Source organism: Dreissena polymorpha, chromosome 7, assembly GCF_020536995.1.
Source record: "Dreissena polymorpha isolate Duluth1 chromosome 7, UMN_Dpol_1.0, whole genome shotgun sequence".
In the NCBI taxonomy this organism is placed as follows: domain Eukaryota; kingdom Metazoa; phylum Mollusca; class Bivalvia; order Myida; family Dreissenidae; genus Dreissena; species Dreissena polymorpha.
Window position 1 is genome coordinate 70136705 of NC_068361.1, and position 16390 is coordinate 70153094.

General features: G+C 37.2%; 1 protein-coding gene across 1 annotated transcript; it reads left to right on the forward strand.

Moving 5' to 3' along the window:
• Positions 1-3272: 3272 nt before the first annotated feature.
• On the forward strand, positions 3273-6868 carry LOC127838594 (protein quiver-like). The gene is made up of 3 exons (XM_052366424.1): positions 3273-3513; positions 4869-5012; positions 6390-6868. The coding sequence occupies exons 1-3, from the start codon at positions 3459-3461 to the stop codon at positions 6572-6574; spliced, it is 384 nt and encodes a 127-aa protein (XP_052222384.1). The 5' UTR covers positions 3273-3458; the 3' UTR covers positions 6575-6868.
• The last annotated feature ends 9522 nt before the right edge of the window (positions 6869-16390 follow it).

Below are 16390 nucleotides of genomic sequence, written 5' to 3' on the forward strand. Positions count from 1 at the left end.
CTTGCACTGACTGCGCACCTGTCAATAATACCCGCAAGGGGAGTTAGACAGTAAAGATAGATAGATAGTACTGATTGTCACGTGTAATATTGAATACATGTTGGACATTAGTGTTTCGCCTCCTTTTGGGTATATTATGCGAAAATGATTCTTTTGCCAAAGTAGGCCATCACCAGCCGGCGAATTCTCAAAGTCTGGCCAGGGGATACCCGGTCTATTAATGAGATCGCGAATATCTGCGTGACGTAATAGCGGACATCGTAGCTACTGAAGAGACTGCGAATTTGCGCAGGTTGGTCTGGGCCTACTATGGCGCACTTGACATAAGATCAGTTTTATCGTTTAGTTGTTAATATGTCTTTGCTATGATCCATTTATCACAATGGCATCGTCAGGAGCACAGGTAGTAAGCGTGTGGCTATGATATTAATTAGTGAAAACATCATTTTGAACGTTAAATAATCATATTATAACGAAAAATTATTTTTTTGAAAAAAAATTCACTATCAAATATATATATATAACAAGACATATACACTTCTAGAAAGGAAATTCATTTCTGCGTTGCACAATTGATGAAGATATGGCTGTTCAAAGCGATGCACCCCGTTTTGGGATGATTTTGAGTTGCATACCTTGTTATATATATATTTGATAGTGAATTTTTTTTTATAAAATTTAATATTTCGTTATAATATGATTATTAATCATTCAAGATGATGTTTTCACTAATTAATATCATAGCCACACGCTAACCACCTGTGATCAGGAGTGAATTAGCCACACGCTAACCACCTGTGATCAGGAGTGAATTAGCCACACGCTAACCACCTGTGATCAGGAGTGAATTAGCCACACGCTAACCACCTGTGATCAGGAGTGAATTAGCCACACGCTAACCACCTGTGATCAGGAGTGAATTAGCCACACGCTAACCACCTGTGATCAGGAGTGACTTAAATATTCGATCATTAACCGAAATAACGTTTCACGGCGGGTTTACATCTACGACTATATAGCGAAATAATTGTTATCGCATCACCAAAGCACACGTGCTGTCAGTATTTCAGAAGTGACACAAAGGACAGAATGTTGGATACGGGCAGAAACATGTTCGTGCGACATGGGTATCTATTTCAGCGACACTACTCACACTGAACGCATTGAATCGCTGATGAATCCACGTGTTGTCTTTATGCAATAGTGTACACAATTGTAATTAGATTTAGTATTTATGCGTTCATTTTTGAGATTTTTTAATATATCGTTATTTATCGACCAATGCACGCAGATTTTGTCTTCTTACCCGTATCCGTATATAAATTAGGCCACCAGGACATTGACCCGAAAACTTGATCTAAACCTCGGGGGGTTGAACAGTTTGCAGCCAGTCCGGACGGACCTGGGTCCCTTTACCTCTGGCGTGTGTGTGGTTGTATTTTGAAGTTAATGATGTCCCTTCGCGCATGAGGCTGCATTATGTTAGGATCCGAAGCACTCCTAACCTTATTTACTAATGGACGCACGAAAGATCGGACGCATTTTAAATAATAGTTGCAATTTCCAGTTATTTGGGTTTTTACTCAAAGATAAATACATATGGTGATGTTGTGTTGTCGGTGGGGGGGGGGGGCGGGGTACCCAGAGGAAACCCCACCTGTAAGGTAGGGCGACCACCAATCCAACTCACATCCGGGAATGGGATTGAATCCGGCTCGTCTAAATGCGAAGCGAGTGTACCATCCACTGCGCTGAACGGAGAGCATTGACCTCCTCTCGCTATCAAGCGGATTGTTGGACCGAGTGAGCTACGGGCCTCCTATATATATTGGCATCGATCCCAGTTCCGCACCGTCCCGATTATGAGAAGCAGGTGTTTGTTGGCTGATAAACCACCATTATGAGAACGCTTTTTGGATTGTCACAAAATATGATATAATTCTTTTAATTTATAATAGAGCTTCATTTTGCAATGCTGTTCTTAAGATCGCGATTTTTTTGTTGCATTTATGATGTGGGTCATTTGAGATATTTGCTTAACCCATTGATGCCTAGTGGAATCACCCATCCTTCTGAATTGGATCAATATATTTCCAAATAAGGGATGTCTAGTATATTTATTTCTATACTTAGAATATTTCTTATAGAAATTCCTTTAAGCAAACAGCGCAGACCCTGATGAGACGCTGCATCATGAGGCGTCTCATCTGGGTCTACGATGTTTTCCAAAGCCATTTTTCTAGACGCTAGGCATAAATGGGTTAAATGTATGTATATACAGAAAATTCAGAGATATACTGATGCGATGTCATTTTATATGAAGGTGATAAAATAAAGAAACTAGCAATGCAGTAACCATCTTAAGTATGTGAGTGGGTGTATATATAATGTGAGTGGGTGTATATATAATGTGAGTGGGTGTATATATAATGTGAGTGGGTGTATATATAATGTGAGTGGGTGTATATATAATGTGAGTGGGTGTATATATAATGTGAGTGGGTGTATATATAACGATATGTTACATTTTATGCAAAAATTGTCATACTGAAATATTCAATTCGTTGAAAGCAATATTTTAAAACAATTTTCGATAAAACATTTTATTTTAAAAAGCGAACATGTTGACTCCGTTATAATAATGAAAACATTTTATCGGAATCCGCCTCATGTTGAACATTTTGTTATATAGGAACATATTCGTTCCGCTTTCGTGCCTGTTTGTTACGCCTTTATATTAAAGTTGTTCAATATAGTGTTCAGGTCGATCTAGGGGAATTTGTAAAGCTACGATGGTCACCAGTGCGTAGCGCAACTGTGATTTGTACCAGCTGCACGTATACATAGTATTTAAAGGGCCAGTTTTTTGAAAATATGTTAAATAAATGAGGCAAATTTAACAATATCTTAGGATAGTATTTTTATTTAATTTTTTGAAAATAATTGGCCTTTTAGAAATGCATCACATTATGTCTAAGTTTGAAAGCGCTTGCTGCAAATTGAATAATACATATCAACATTTGGTAGGAAAGAATATATAAATATACTACATCCATAACGATTCACACAAGAGACAGAACCGCCTATCGCGTGAACAGAAACTATACGATGAACAAATACTAAAATCGCTGTAATTTTACCGATTTAATTGCAGGTAAGATTTAAATTACAAATAATATATTCATGTTGTTGTTGTTTTTCAAGAAAATATTTAGGTTTTGGGTCTTTAAATTGTATGCGTCGCAATAAATGACTCACACGAATCACATGATGGTAAAAGTGTGAAACAAACTGGAAAACCAAGGCCGAAAAATCAAACTTGTTTAGATTTTGCTACAAGTAGCCGCTGATTGATAGAAAGTGACACATTAAGTTTAACCAAACTGCGTGATAACTGTAACATTACAATTACAGTTTGATTCAGAAGCGTGCGAACATCCAAGGGAATCTGTCATACAATGAATATGGGATACACTGTGAGCGTGGTAGTGATGTTGAGTTTTCTGTATGCAGGTATGTCAAGTATTAAAGTAAGGTTAAGTCAACTAAATGAATACTTTGAAACTATAAACATTTGAGTCTCTCTGTGTGAACACGGGACTGAATTAATGTGCGTAACGTGTCGTCTCTGATAAGCATGCACAGTTCGAACACGCTAATCAGAGAGACACTTTCTGCTTTTATATATTTTATCTTTTAAAGAAAGTCTCGTCTAAACAGACGTGCAGCCCCGGATTAAGCTTCCTGGACCTTCACTGACACTCACTGGCTAATCTGGGACGACAATTTGTGCACATAAATTTAAGCCCCCTTATCCCAGAATGATGCCCATTTATTATTTAAAACGACTGTGCTGAGACCCAGTACTGATTGATAAGCATTCTTTAACAGCTGTACAATTTGGCATCATTATAACATTAAAGAATTTGTTTTATATATTTATGCTCCCCAAAAAATTATTTTGGATGGAGCATATAGTCGCCGCTTCGTCTGTCCGTCCGTGTGTCCGTGTGCCCGTCCGTGCACAACTTTTGTCCGGGCTATTTCTCAGCAACTTATGACCGGAATTCAATGAAACTTTATTATCAGCGGGTTCTGGTTTTATGATTTTTTCACAGATTTATGGCCCTTTGAAATTTTCTATTAACTGTACATATAGAGCAATTCTTGTCCGGGCTATTTCTCAGCAACTAATGACCGGAATTCAATGAAACTTTATGGGAAGCTTCACTACCAAGAGGAGATGTGCATATTATTAGCGGGTTCTGGTCGGATGATTTTTCCCAGAGTTATGGCCCTTTGAAATTTTATATAAAAAACATTATTGTCCCTCAACTACAGTGCCCTCAAGACGTTTCCTTTTATCTGAATATATAGTGCAATATTATGACAAAACAAAACTTTGGGGAGCATCACCCGTCTCCGACGGTTTTTTGTTATTATTGTGTTTTAACCATATTTTTCAAGTTTATCATTAACTTAATTTATTTTTTTATTTTTACATTTTTTTCCCAGCCATTTTGTTTGTTTTCTGACGATTTCACTTTATCTATGTCATTCTCTTGTGAAACTAATTTCAAAATTTAGTCGTGTTCTGAGAAAACTGGGCGTAATGCATGTGCGTAAAGTGTCGTCCCAGATTAGCTTGTGCAGTCTGCACAGGCTAATCAAGGACGACACTTTCCGCTTTTATGATTTTTATGATTGGTATTTTTAGTTTTAAGGAATTACCGTTTTACCGAAAATCAAGTTTAGGCGGAAAGTGTCGTCCCTTTTTAGCCTGTGCGGACTGCACAGGCTAATATGGGACGACACTTTACGCACATGCATTATGTCCAGTTTTCTCAGAACAAGGCTCATTTATTCAGAATCTGCCACTGCATTACAATGCTACGATTGCGACAGCGCGAGCAACAGCAAGTGTGCCGATCAGTTTGTTGCCAGCGCATTTGCAGCGGTGAATGGGTGTGCTCAGTGCGTGAAACAAAAAGGCGTTGCTAATGGTGTGACAGGTAAAGACATATTGTGTCATTGTACCATACGCTTACGTATTTCGCGAAAAGGGGTCCAAGCATATATATAACACACATTGCATTAATTGATTCATAACATACGAACATAGCATGCGACAAATTACGAACATTATTAGCGTTTTAAAAATGATTACTATATTTCCTTTGTCTGATTTTCAGTGGTATGTGTGGATATCAGGGGAAACAGTACCTTTTCTGGACGCTCTTAACAATCTGACAATCGAATCTAAGGGGTTGCAATCGAATAAAATTCGAATAATTTAAAACGAATAATCGAATATTATTTCATTACGCAGTCTGTTGAAGTTGTGTTGCTCTTACTAGGGATATAGTCATAAATATGTTATTTCATTACACATTTATCTTTTATTAACACATTTTTAATGGAATTGATTGTGTTATCAACCGAAATTCGTTGATAAAGGAAACGATCTTATGCTGCTGTAACGGCGGCCATATTTGTTTAGAGTGCCCTAAAACGACGCCTCTGATTGGTTACCTGCTTTCAATGTAAACATCACTTCTGTAGAGACTGAATGCATGGAACATTAACTCAGTATTGTTGTACTTACATTTGCATCATTGTTAAAGCAGTTGGGTCTTAAATAAAGAAATCAATTGTATTCATGTAAATCATTAAAAAGTGTTCAATAACTTGCATAGATACATTTTGTATCTTGTTTTACTCCTCACCAACACAGTAAGGATACATAAACACATGATCACCCTCCTCAAAACTCTCATAAACAAGTAATAAACATACGATGTTTTGTCCCATGAAAATCAAGTGACATAAGAATGAAAATAGTAAACTTTTGTCAACAAAATCGATGTATTTTCCCACGGTCTAGAAAACTGGGTGTAAAGTGTTCAGAAGTATTGCATTATGTAAAATAAATAAACATTCATAAATTGCAAACAAATAAACAATATCATACATGTGAACCAGCTATTTTCCACATAAGGAACAAGAACTGTAGCAAATTGTGCGTAGCATGCAATCGGTAAGTGTATGACGTCAACGGATGTCGCCAATGTATCAAACAGAGGCCAAATAAAAATGGCGTCGAAATAGGGCTGCGTCATTTTAGGGCAACCGACGATATGTTCCCATCCTAAGTACAATTCTAAAATTTGTACTATAAGCTCATCGAGTTTTACAAAAAAGGTACATTCGATTTGTTCCGGCACAGATATAGACGCTGAAACGGTTTCCGTTGCACATTTAAATAAAGAACCGCTTTCTTCGGCAATAATCATGAACACGGTGTCGCGTAGATCGAATCGATACAAGTATGTACAGTCGCTAGACGTGTTTGTAGGCGGCACTAGGTATATTTGTTATTTTGTTTTCAGTTGTCATCCGCCGTTGTGGCGCGACTGTCGACGGTAATAACGAGTGCGTCAAGAGGCCTGCATTCGACAGTGAAGGAACGTACTGCTTATGTAACACAGATCTTTGCAATGGTGCCGAAGTTGGCCGGAGTTTAAACTCCGCTATAGTCATACTGTTTCTTGCAACTTTTTTACGTTTTCTGTAAAGCCATTCGGAAAAGGACTTGTTATAACCGAATGGCAACATTACACGATTTGTTCTGAGCTCCGCTTAGGAGGGTGTATTGTCTGAATGTGTGTGTCAATCCAAACAGAGGGGACGCGTATGTTAAAATGTTATACGTAATTTTTTACATTCCATATGATAAGTCGGTGACTCGGTAAATGACAGATTTACCTACTTATGCAAATTCCATACAGTGAAATATTAAAAAGCAGACTGTTAAACGCGTGCAATTACTATTGATATTAAATAAAACATAAATAAAAGATAAAACATTTCAAGCTTTGTACCATTCGACTACTCAGTAACTCGGATGCAAACTAGAGAACAAAAGATTGTACCTTTTTAAGGAACCATAAAATGAAAATTAAACAAGTATCCATTACAATGCGGTTTTGAATTAAAAGGATAAGATTCATAACACAAAGTTTAATAATCAGATTATCGATTCGAATTTCCGGGAAAGAGAAAAATTTCCAATTACAAATAAATTGCAATAATTTTATAAAAAAAGCTAAATTTTTTATGAGAAGCATTCAAACCAGAACATTTATAATTAAGACGCCTTCATCAGAAATACACGCTGTACTTTAATTGCCTATTGCAAATGTTTATTCCTAGTATGAAATAATTGTGTACGGAAATATTTGTTCATAAATATTTTGCTTGAAACTTGGATTCATTTTATGTGTTTGCTATATAAAACAACAACAAAGAAGTCAATCTGTATGTAACCTGTGAATTGCCACTTACTACTACATTAAATTATGTGGTACACATAGCATAAATACCGCATCGAATATTTTCATAGAACGCTAATTATCAGTAATATAATTGTATCGGTCTTCAATTTTCTTTGCTTACATTGATTTCTAAATAAATTTTGAATTGCCTCTCTTTAAGAATGACCTATGAAGTAACTCTGTAAATAAATGTGACTGTCAAATATTAAACTTATACAAGCCTCACTATTACTCTGCAACGGCCCCATCTACAACATCTCTACTCTGCTACGGCCCCATCTACAACATCTCTACTCTGCTACGGCCCCATCTACAACATCTCTACTCTGCTACGGCCCCATCTACAACATCTCTTCTCTGTTACGGCCCCATCTACAACATCTCTACTCTGCTACGGCCCCATCTACAACATCTCTACTCTGCTACGGCCCCATCTACAACATCTCTTCTCTGCTACGGCCCTATCTGCAACATCTCTACTCTGCTACGGCCCCATCTACAACATCTCTACTCTAATACGGCCCCATCTACAACATCTCTACTCTGCTACGGCCCCATCTACAACATCTCTACTCTGCTACGGCCCCATCTACAACATCTCTACTCTGCTACGGCCCCATCTACAACATCTCTTCTCTACTACGGCCCCATCTACAACATCTCTACTCTGCTACGGCCCCATCTACAACATCTCTACTCTGCTACGGCCCCATCTACAATATTTCTACTCTGCTACGGCCCCATCTACAACATCTCTACTCTGCTACGGCCCCATCTACAACATCTCTACTCTGCTACGGCCCCATCTACAACATCTCTACTCTGCTACGGCCCCATCTACAACATCTCTACTCTGCTACGGCCCCATCTACAACATCTCTACTCTGCTACAGCCCCATCTACAACATCTCTACTCTGCTACGGCCCCATCTTCAACATCTCTACTCTGCTACGGCCCCATCTACAACATCTCTACTCTGCTACGGCCCCATCTACAACATCTCTACTCTGCTACGGCCCCATCTACAACATCTCTACTCTGCTACAGCCCCATCTACAACATCTCTACTCTGCTACGACCCCATCTACAACATCTCAGGGAAGTTTTGGTAGCGTCTCGATTTTGTATGCAAGGCTCCCCGATTGGAGTGCCGTAGACGATAACGCAAAATATCAAACACGATTTATATTTATCTTTTGATTCCAAAATAAGCCCGGCCACATATATGTGTTGTAAGTGGTCATTCTATCCTTTCTGGCATGAGTATCTGATTTAGTGCTGGTTATCCACCTAGCCCAGATACATTTTAAGTTGTTTAACTCACTGCCGTGACTTTAATGAACTACTGCTCAAACGTCAAAAAAAACATCTAAACTAAATTAAAATATGTTAAATCTTACAAATGTTAAGCTTTTTTGCGAGATCAGCTTCTTCTTTGCATCAAAACATATATATATATAAACATGGAAGACGCAACGCTTAATTTACGTAATAATTTTAATAAACATTATTTAATTTATCAAACTGTAATGTGCTTAACAGAAATGCTACAATCAAATAATTGCTTAAAAAATTACTGAATTTGATCGTTTTATTGAGAAAAAAAATGCGATCTGATGGTAAGAGGCTGTACGTGCGTTCACGCTTTCTTTTATTTTGTGCGACCGTAAAGAGTACTAAAGACATCGCTAGTGACTGTCCATATTTAATCATTTTATGCAATAATTTGCATGGTAATAAAATTGTCAAAAAAACACAGATAAATTTGATATACACAATGTAGTTCATTCCAAAAAATATTCATGAAGGCATCCGAGACATTGTCTTTTGGATTAACCGACACTTAGTATTTTATATTATTATATAAACATTCGCTAGAGGGGTAATTAATTTCATAACCCTAGAATCTAAAACGTCCCATTAACTAGTAGTTTTTGAACATGGTGTTTATAAACGATTTTGTTAAAAAACTAAGTGCGGGCGGGAGTAAACACGAATGTGGGAGCCAGCATTCGTCCAGCAGGCACGCATGCGCGTATGGTGTGAATACTGGTTTCATATACACTTACATGTGTCTAACATAGATACATTTTAAATTGGTTTGCGTACACGTATTTAAATTCCCATGAAGCCAACGCTATTAGATCTCCGGCCCGAAACTAGGTCAGCCCGACAGCGTGTACTAGGTCGCTTCCGGGGGATTACTCTTAATTGGCCGAAATGGGCCATTAAAGGTGCATATCCACACACTTAAAATAAGGCACACGGGGGGATGGGGTACATGTTCCCAATAGGCTCTACTGTGTATACCTTTTTATAAACTAGCGAAATAGGAAAAAAAATCTGAAAAAACTGCTTAATAGGCTTCAAATTCGAGTTACGGTAGGCTGTTTGTTTGATCCTTATTGATTAACATGCGACACATGACAAATATCCTAAATAGTGTGTATAATATGCTTAATTTGCTAATATATATATATATTTATTTATTTATTTATTTATTTATTTATTTATTTATTTATGTATTTATTTATATGTAAATATATGTATAATCTTTTTTAATAAACTTGCTTTCTATGGTAAATAACCTACTTAATACGCGAAATATGCTTAAAAGGCTAAAACTTTTAACGTGTCGTAAGGTCTTAAATAAGAAGAACGGTCGTAGATCCCCTTGTGGAAACGAGGTGTTGTGAATTATGCACTTTCGCGTTCGCAATATTACAAATCTTTTGTTAATTTTATATTTGCATAGAGAAGAATAATTGATGGTAAATTGCAGCAAATATTTTACGTGAATTACTATTACTGATACTGTTAATTATGATTCAAAGTTGTATCATGTTATTTTAATCGCTTAAGTATGGACGCTCTCCACGTATAGTTTTATGACGTTGTGACGTTGCGACGTGACCATCTGAGTGACGTAATCTACGTCAGACGTCTTATAGCGACATAGAAACAACGTCATTTTAGCGCAAGCTATCAAGCAAGCAACACGCATTTCGAAGCTGTATACAAAATGGTTTTATATACTTCGTTTCCTGACAAGGAAAACTACACCGGCAATCCAGTTGGATCCAACGGTGTTTCTAACGCTGGTCTAGTTCAAAAACACGGATTTTTGGTTCCTCGGCCAAAAAGCGACGGACAAAGTCATGTGAAGAAGACGTGGGAAACCTTCTTTAAACATAAACTGAGATTTCCAGACAAGAAAAGGTATTTGCCAATGGGAGTTCGTGCTGAATTGGTCGCAAAGGGGTTGTTAAACCCAGAGAAAATAGCCTCAATTGAGAATGATTACAGACTAAAAGCTATAAATGCTCCTGATCAAGGCAATGAAGCGACGGGCAAAAAAGCCCTCATCGCTAATTATAGCGATAGTTTGAATGAAATGACGAGTCGCATTACTGTCACTGTTGTGAAAGAGATCGACAGAAATAACAATCACGGAGCACCTCAAATAGATTCAAAACTAACGACTGCAGAAACTTTTGAAGAGTATGCTCGCAAACAGCTGGAAGAGCTTGATGAATTCCTGAAAACAGTTGATGCGATTCTTACTGAGAACAAAGTGAAACCAATTGTGTACAAAGACTCGCCAGTTGAAGATTTACTTGATGAGATCAACGCCGTGCTTGAACAGAATGGCATCCAGTCCTGGGTTTATACTGACAACGATGCTAGAATGGCGAACATCGCAACACAAATCAATGCCAATGTTTCCGGTCTATTCCCATTGACCAGCCATGCCAAGATAACCCTCTCTAACGAGCCATCTCAAGCTAAAGATCTTCTTCTTGGTGATGTTTGTGCAACTTCTAGCAACGAATCCGTCCACTCGGTTGATGATAACAACATTAATTGTAACCCGAGCACAACACATAGAAAAAGAAAAAGAAATGTAACGAATGAAAGCTTTTCTGATTATCATGGAAAAAGGAGGAGGTTCTCATATGATCCTGTCACATTTGACGTTGATAAGAAAAGGTCACCTGCAACCATTCTATTGGAAACAAACTGCAAAGACCAACATTCAGTCAGACTGAGCGCAAAGCGAGCAGCTCCAAAGGACGAGACAACTCCTTCATTCCAGACAACTCTACCAAGCGAGACAACTCTACCAAAGAAACGCAAATTTTTGTTCAAGCCAATTACCTTCCCGTGAAAAAGCCGCATAAACTAAAACATTATTCTCTAATATCAACTCCCGAAAACTCCAATTTAAATCAACAATTAAAATGTGAACAATTCAGCTGAAAATATAAATAAAAAACCTATCGTGGGGAAATCTGTCCACTGTGTCACGTGACTCAGTGGACCACCACCTGATGAGACCCGCGGAGGGGTCGAAATAGGTTTAAACTTACATTGGGGAAGAATAACCGGGTATCCGCTTACCGGTTAGGTATCCGGGTGATTTATAAGAATCCGCAAACCCAATTTAATCAGAGTGGCCTTATTGTATGCCGACATTGTGTATTGTCATAAAGCGGTATTTCGATTTTGTTTATTGAACGTGTTTAAAGTGAAATATCTAATACGTTTTCGTTTGCACTAGGTTAACTCATGTATGCCTAGCGTCTAGAAAAAAAGGCCTTGGCAAACAGCGTAGACCCAGATGAGACGCCGCATGATGCGGCGTCACATCAGGGTCTAAGATGTTTTCTTAATGGAATTTCTGCAAGAATTATTCTAAATATAGAAATAAATATACTGGACATCACTAATTTTGGAAATACATTGATCAAATTTAGAAGGATGGGAGAGTCCACTAGGCATAAATGGGTCAATGTTAAGATAATGTATAAAAGTCCGTGTTTGTCGGTCAAACATCATGGCCAAGTATACTCAGATCACCCGAATCATTTATGAATTATGTTTTACCCATAAATAAAATGAAATTTTCAAAATAAAAGTTCATCGCTCTCTCAGTCAAACAATTTAATCTTATAATCATCAAACTAAATCAATATAATACAGACCTTTATACGGGAATATTTTGTAACAAGTTGCCACTCGTGTGCTGTTAATAAACAAGTATTTACAATACACGAGTTATTTCCCTCTTTAATAAGGATAAATGCATGTAACGGCACTTTGACGTATTCTTAAACTGTAACATACATTCTGTTTGAGTTAGTTTTAGTTAAATGAGTTAACTTTAGTTAATCCTCACATCGTCGTTAATCCTTCAATAATTTCATGACCTTTCCAATACATCCATCACAGTTATAATCACGTTATAATGATTATAGGTGTTGTGTTATAAAAGTAGTAGATGGAAACAAAATTTCGCTCCTGATACAGTTTCTTGCCTTTCATAGTTTGCTATATTTCATTAAATTTTGCGAATCTGCTCGCAAGTAGCAAACGTGATCGATCTATCAAAAGTTAAATAAGCAGCGTCGATCAAATGTAGCAGAACTGAGAGAAAAAATATACTACTAAAAAGCGCTTTTATTTGGCACAAAAAGTTTGGGGCGGTCGGGTGACTGCAAATTAACGACCATTTTTAAACTACTTACCGAATATTAATAATTACCCAATCTTTGTAGTTATAATTTAAACTATAAATCCGATTAGTTGTGTTTTTTTTTAAATAAATATAATTTGATCCGCGAAATGCGAACATAAGTACTATGTCATATGCGACCAGCGTAACCCAAGAACAGTCTGCGCAATCCCGGAGTCTTGTCAGTGTTTCCCTGTCCGGTTATAATACCACGGAACTAAGAGCTTCTTTATAGCTGAAGACGTAGCTCCTCACCAGATTGCGTGATTGTATAGACTGCTATGGAGCTCCGCTAGCCGTATATGGAATTAAACCAATTGGAGCTACGCTAGCCGTAAATGGAATTAAACCCATTTCGCATGAGGCGGGTCATTTATAGTAGTTCTCATGCGACATGAAATGATTTCCTGGTCGAACAATACATTAACCCATTAATGCCTAGTGAACTCTCCCATCCTTCTAAATTGGATCAATTTATTTCCAAAATTAGGGGTGTCTGGTAAATTTATTTCTATATTTAGAACAATTCTTACAGAAATTCCTTTAAGCAAACAGCGTAGACCCAGATGAGACGCCGCATCATGCGGCGTCTCATCTGGGTTTACGCTGTTTGCAATGTCCTTTTTTCAGGACGTTAGGCATGAATGGGTTAATATCAGTGAAACCAGACGTGTTCGAGTATATAGACTTAACAGACTTAACATCTTTATATATGATATAAATTGCATCTACATGTATTTCCGTTTTACGTGCGTTGTGGGCTTTGTTGTTGTTTGTTGTTGGTGGTGGTGTTTTTGTGTTGGCGGTGGTGGTGGTGTTTTTGGGGGGTGGGCGGTCGACTAAGGCAGTGCCTATCATTATATTATTTGACTAAAACAAAAAACGTTTCTATCCGTCGTGCTGCGCCTATTTAAACACTTATAAATTATAATATTTAGTATTAAGACTTTGTTTTATAAAACTTTGGCCGATTAGTTATTTATAATTCCCCCCCCCCCCCCCCCCAACGTGTGCGTTAAAATAGCAGTGGTAAAACGTTAATAGTCTTGCTTATCCGTAAAACAAACGCTTATTGCCCATGTGCAGTTATAGTTAACTTTCATCCATAATTAAGCCTGATAGGGTCTGTGACACCATTTTGTTGGTTTCATGTCTTAATAATCCTGCACGTAGGTAATAGATAAAGGAAGATTTACTTGTTTGGGGTTTAGTGTCATCTATTTACCAAAATCATTTTATAGGCTCTTCTTAAGTAAGCAAAATTAACAAATCGTTCCGGAGCGGTGTTTGTGTTACGCCTTGTTCAGACATGTTAAACACGAATTGGTAATACATAACGAAACATTTAGATGGCGATATATACTTTAATTTCCCCTATGCAGTTTCGGGAAAAAAAGACCAATTAGAACATTTGTTAAATATGATATATATATATATATGTGTGTATACATATAATATATACATATAATGTATTTATTCTTTGCGCATAAATTAATGCATTTGCACAAACTGATCAGGAACTTCAACTAAAACGGCCAAACCTTGCGTGATTTACAGCGAACATTGTAGCTCTTCAGCTACGCTAGCCGCATATTGCATAAGACCCCTTTTTGCATGACGCTTCCCATTCGCATTATATCTTACACTGGTCTTTGTTAAAAGTCGCGTTCATGTTGATGTTGTTTTGAGTTGCCAGTCAATATGCATGTCTATACGGTACAATCTCGTTCATCTGTTACAAGGACATGCGATACTGTCAAGTCACTTTGTCGATCCAGGATATCGCTACTGTTGTCGAAAGGATAACTACAAAGTTAAAGGCACAGAATCACAAAGAACTCAAGTTTAGATCAGATCCGACAGGCGGTATTTTACTACTGTAAAATGCATTCGGGTCGTGCTCTGTGAAACGGGGATTTAATGCACGTGCAAAAAGTGCTAATCAGGGACGACACATTACGCTTTTATGATATTTTTCGTTTCAAGAAATACTCTTCTTACCAAAAATCAAGTTTAGGCGGAAAGTGTCGTCCCTGATTAGCCTGTGTGGACTGCACAGGCTAATCTGGGACGACACTTTACGCACATGCATTAAAACCCCTTTTTCACAGAGCACGGCCCATTTAAATTCGCCGGCATGAAATTTCACGGTTTTCAAAAAAAATTCTTTTTCATGGACACGTTCTTTCGTGGATTTCTGATTTTAGAAAGAAAATGGGGGATTTGCAGCGCTCATTTTCCGATGTGCTTTTATTAAGTTCGCGGATCGGTCAACCCAAGAAATAGAAAAAGACAACATTAAAGGGGCATTTTCACGTTTTGATAAATTGACAAAATTAAAAAAAGGTTTCAGATTCGCAAATATTCGTTGTAGTTATGATATTTGAAAGGAAACAGTAATACTGAACAATTACCATCCTCTAAAATATCAATTATATGCATCTTTTGGCGATTTGAACACCTGAAAATTATAAAGCGTTGCAACGCGAAACGTTTAAATAATTTGGAAAGTTCTGTTGTTGTCGTTCTATTATGTGATACAGCGAGGATTGCTTATATAAATAATAAAATACATCACTAATTGTATGAGCACGGTTGTCCAAGTGGCCTAAGAACTTCCATAGTTCGAGCCCAGCTGAGGGTTCCTTTTTTCTTTCTTTAATTATATTATTGTTCTTCTTCACTGGAGCTTTTTAGATCCAAAGTTTACATTTATCAATATAAAGCATTTAATGCCAAACTTAAATACATGCCAAAGTCTGTGAAAAGGCCCCTATAATGTCCCACGAATGATACTATATTTCAGTTATATGGTATGGTTGTTTTGAATATATAATATCATTACATAATATATTTCTATTGTAAACCGTTTGTAAAAATCATTTGCATTTTATAAGGCGACTGTTTTAAAGCATGTGTATTATGCTGCAGTTTTGAAACAAACTCGTGTAGTACGTAAGTGCAACATACTTTTGTTTTACAGTGAAATCTTAATCTGAAGCCAACTAAACCGAATAACTACAAAGAACGGATTCAAGGAACTCGTTCACATAATTTCATTAAAAATATAATTAAATTATTTTACTAACCAAGCTGTAATACTTTGGAATAATGTTCAATAATTTTAACAAGATATCATTTAAAAATGTGAATGCCCTGGGGATCGAATCAGGAATCTCTAGTAGCAACAGCTCACTTTTAAACATTACACCTCGAAGTAAGGCTTTTAGTATTTTTTGAGTCAGTACATCGCTTTGTTGGAAAACAAGTTTTTTGTTAAATTATCTACGAAAAGAAAAGCGTTACACAGGCTTTTAACCCGTGTATGCCTAGCGTCTAGAAAAAAGGCCTTGCCAAACAGCGTCGACCCAGATGAGACGTCTAATCAGGGTCTGCGCTGTTTGCTTAAAGGAATTTCTGTAAGAAATATTCTAAATATAGAATTAAACATACTAGACATCCCTAATTTCGGAAATAAATGGTCCAATCTAGAAGGATGGGAGAGTTCACTAGGCATTAATGGGTTAAAAGTGGGGAGAG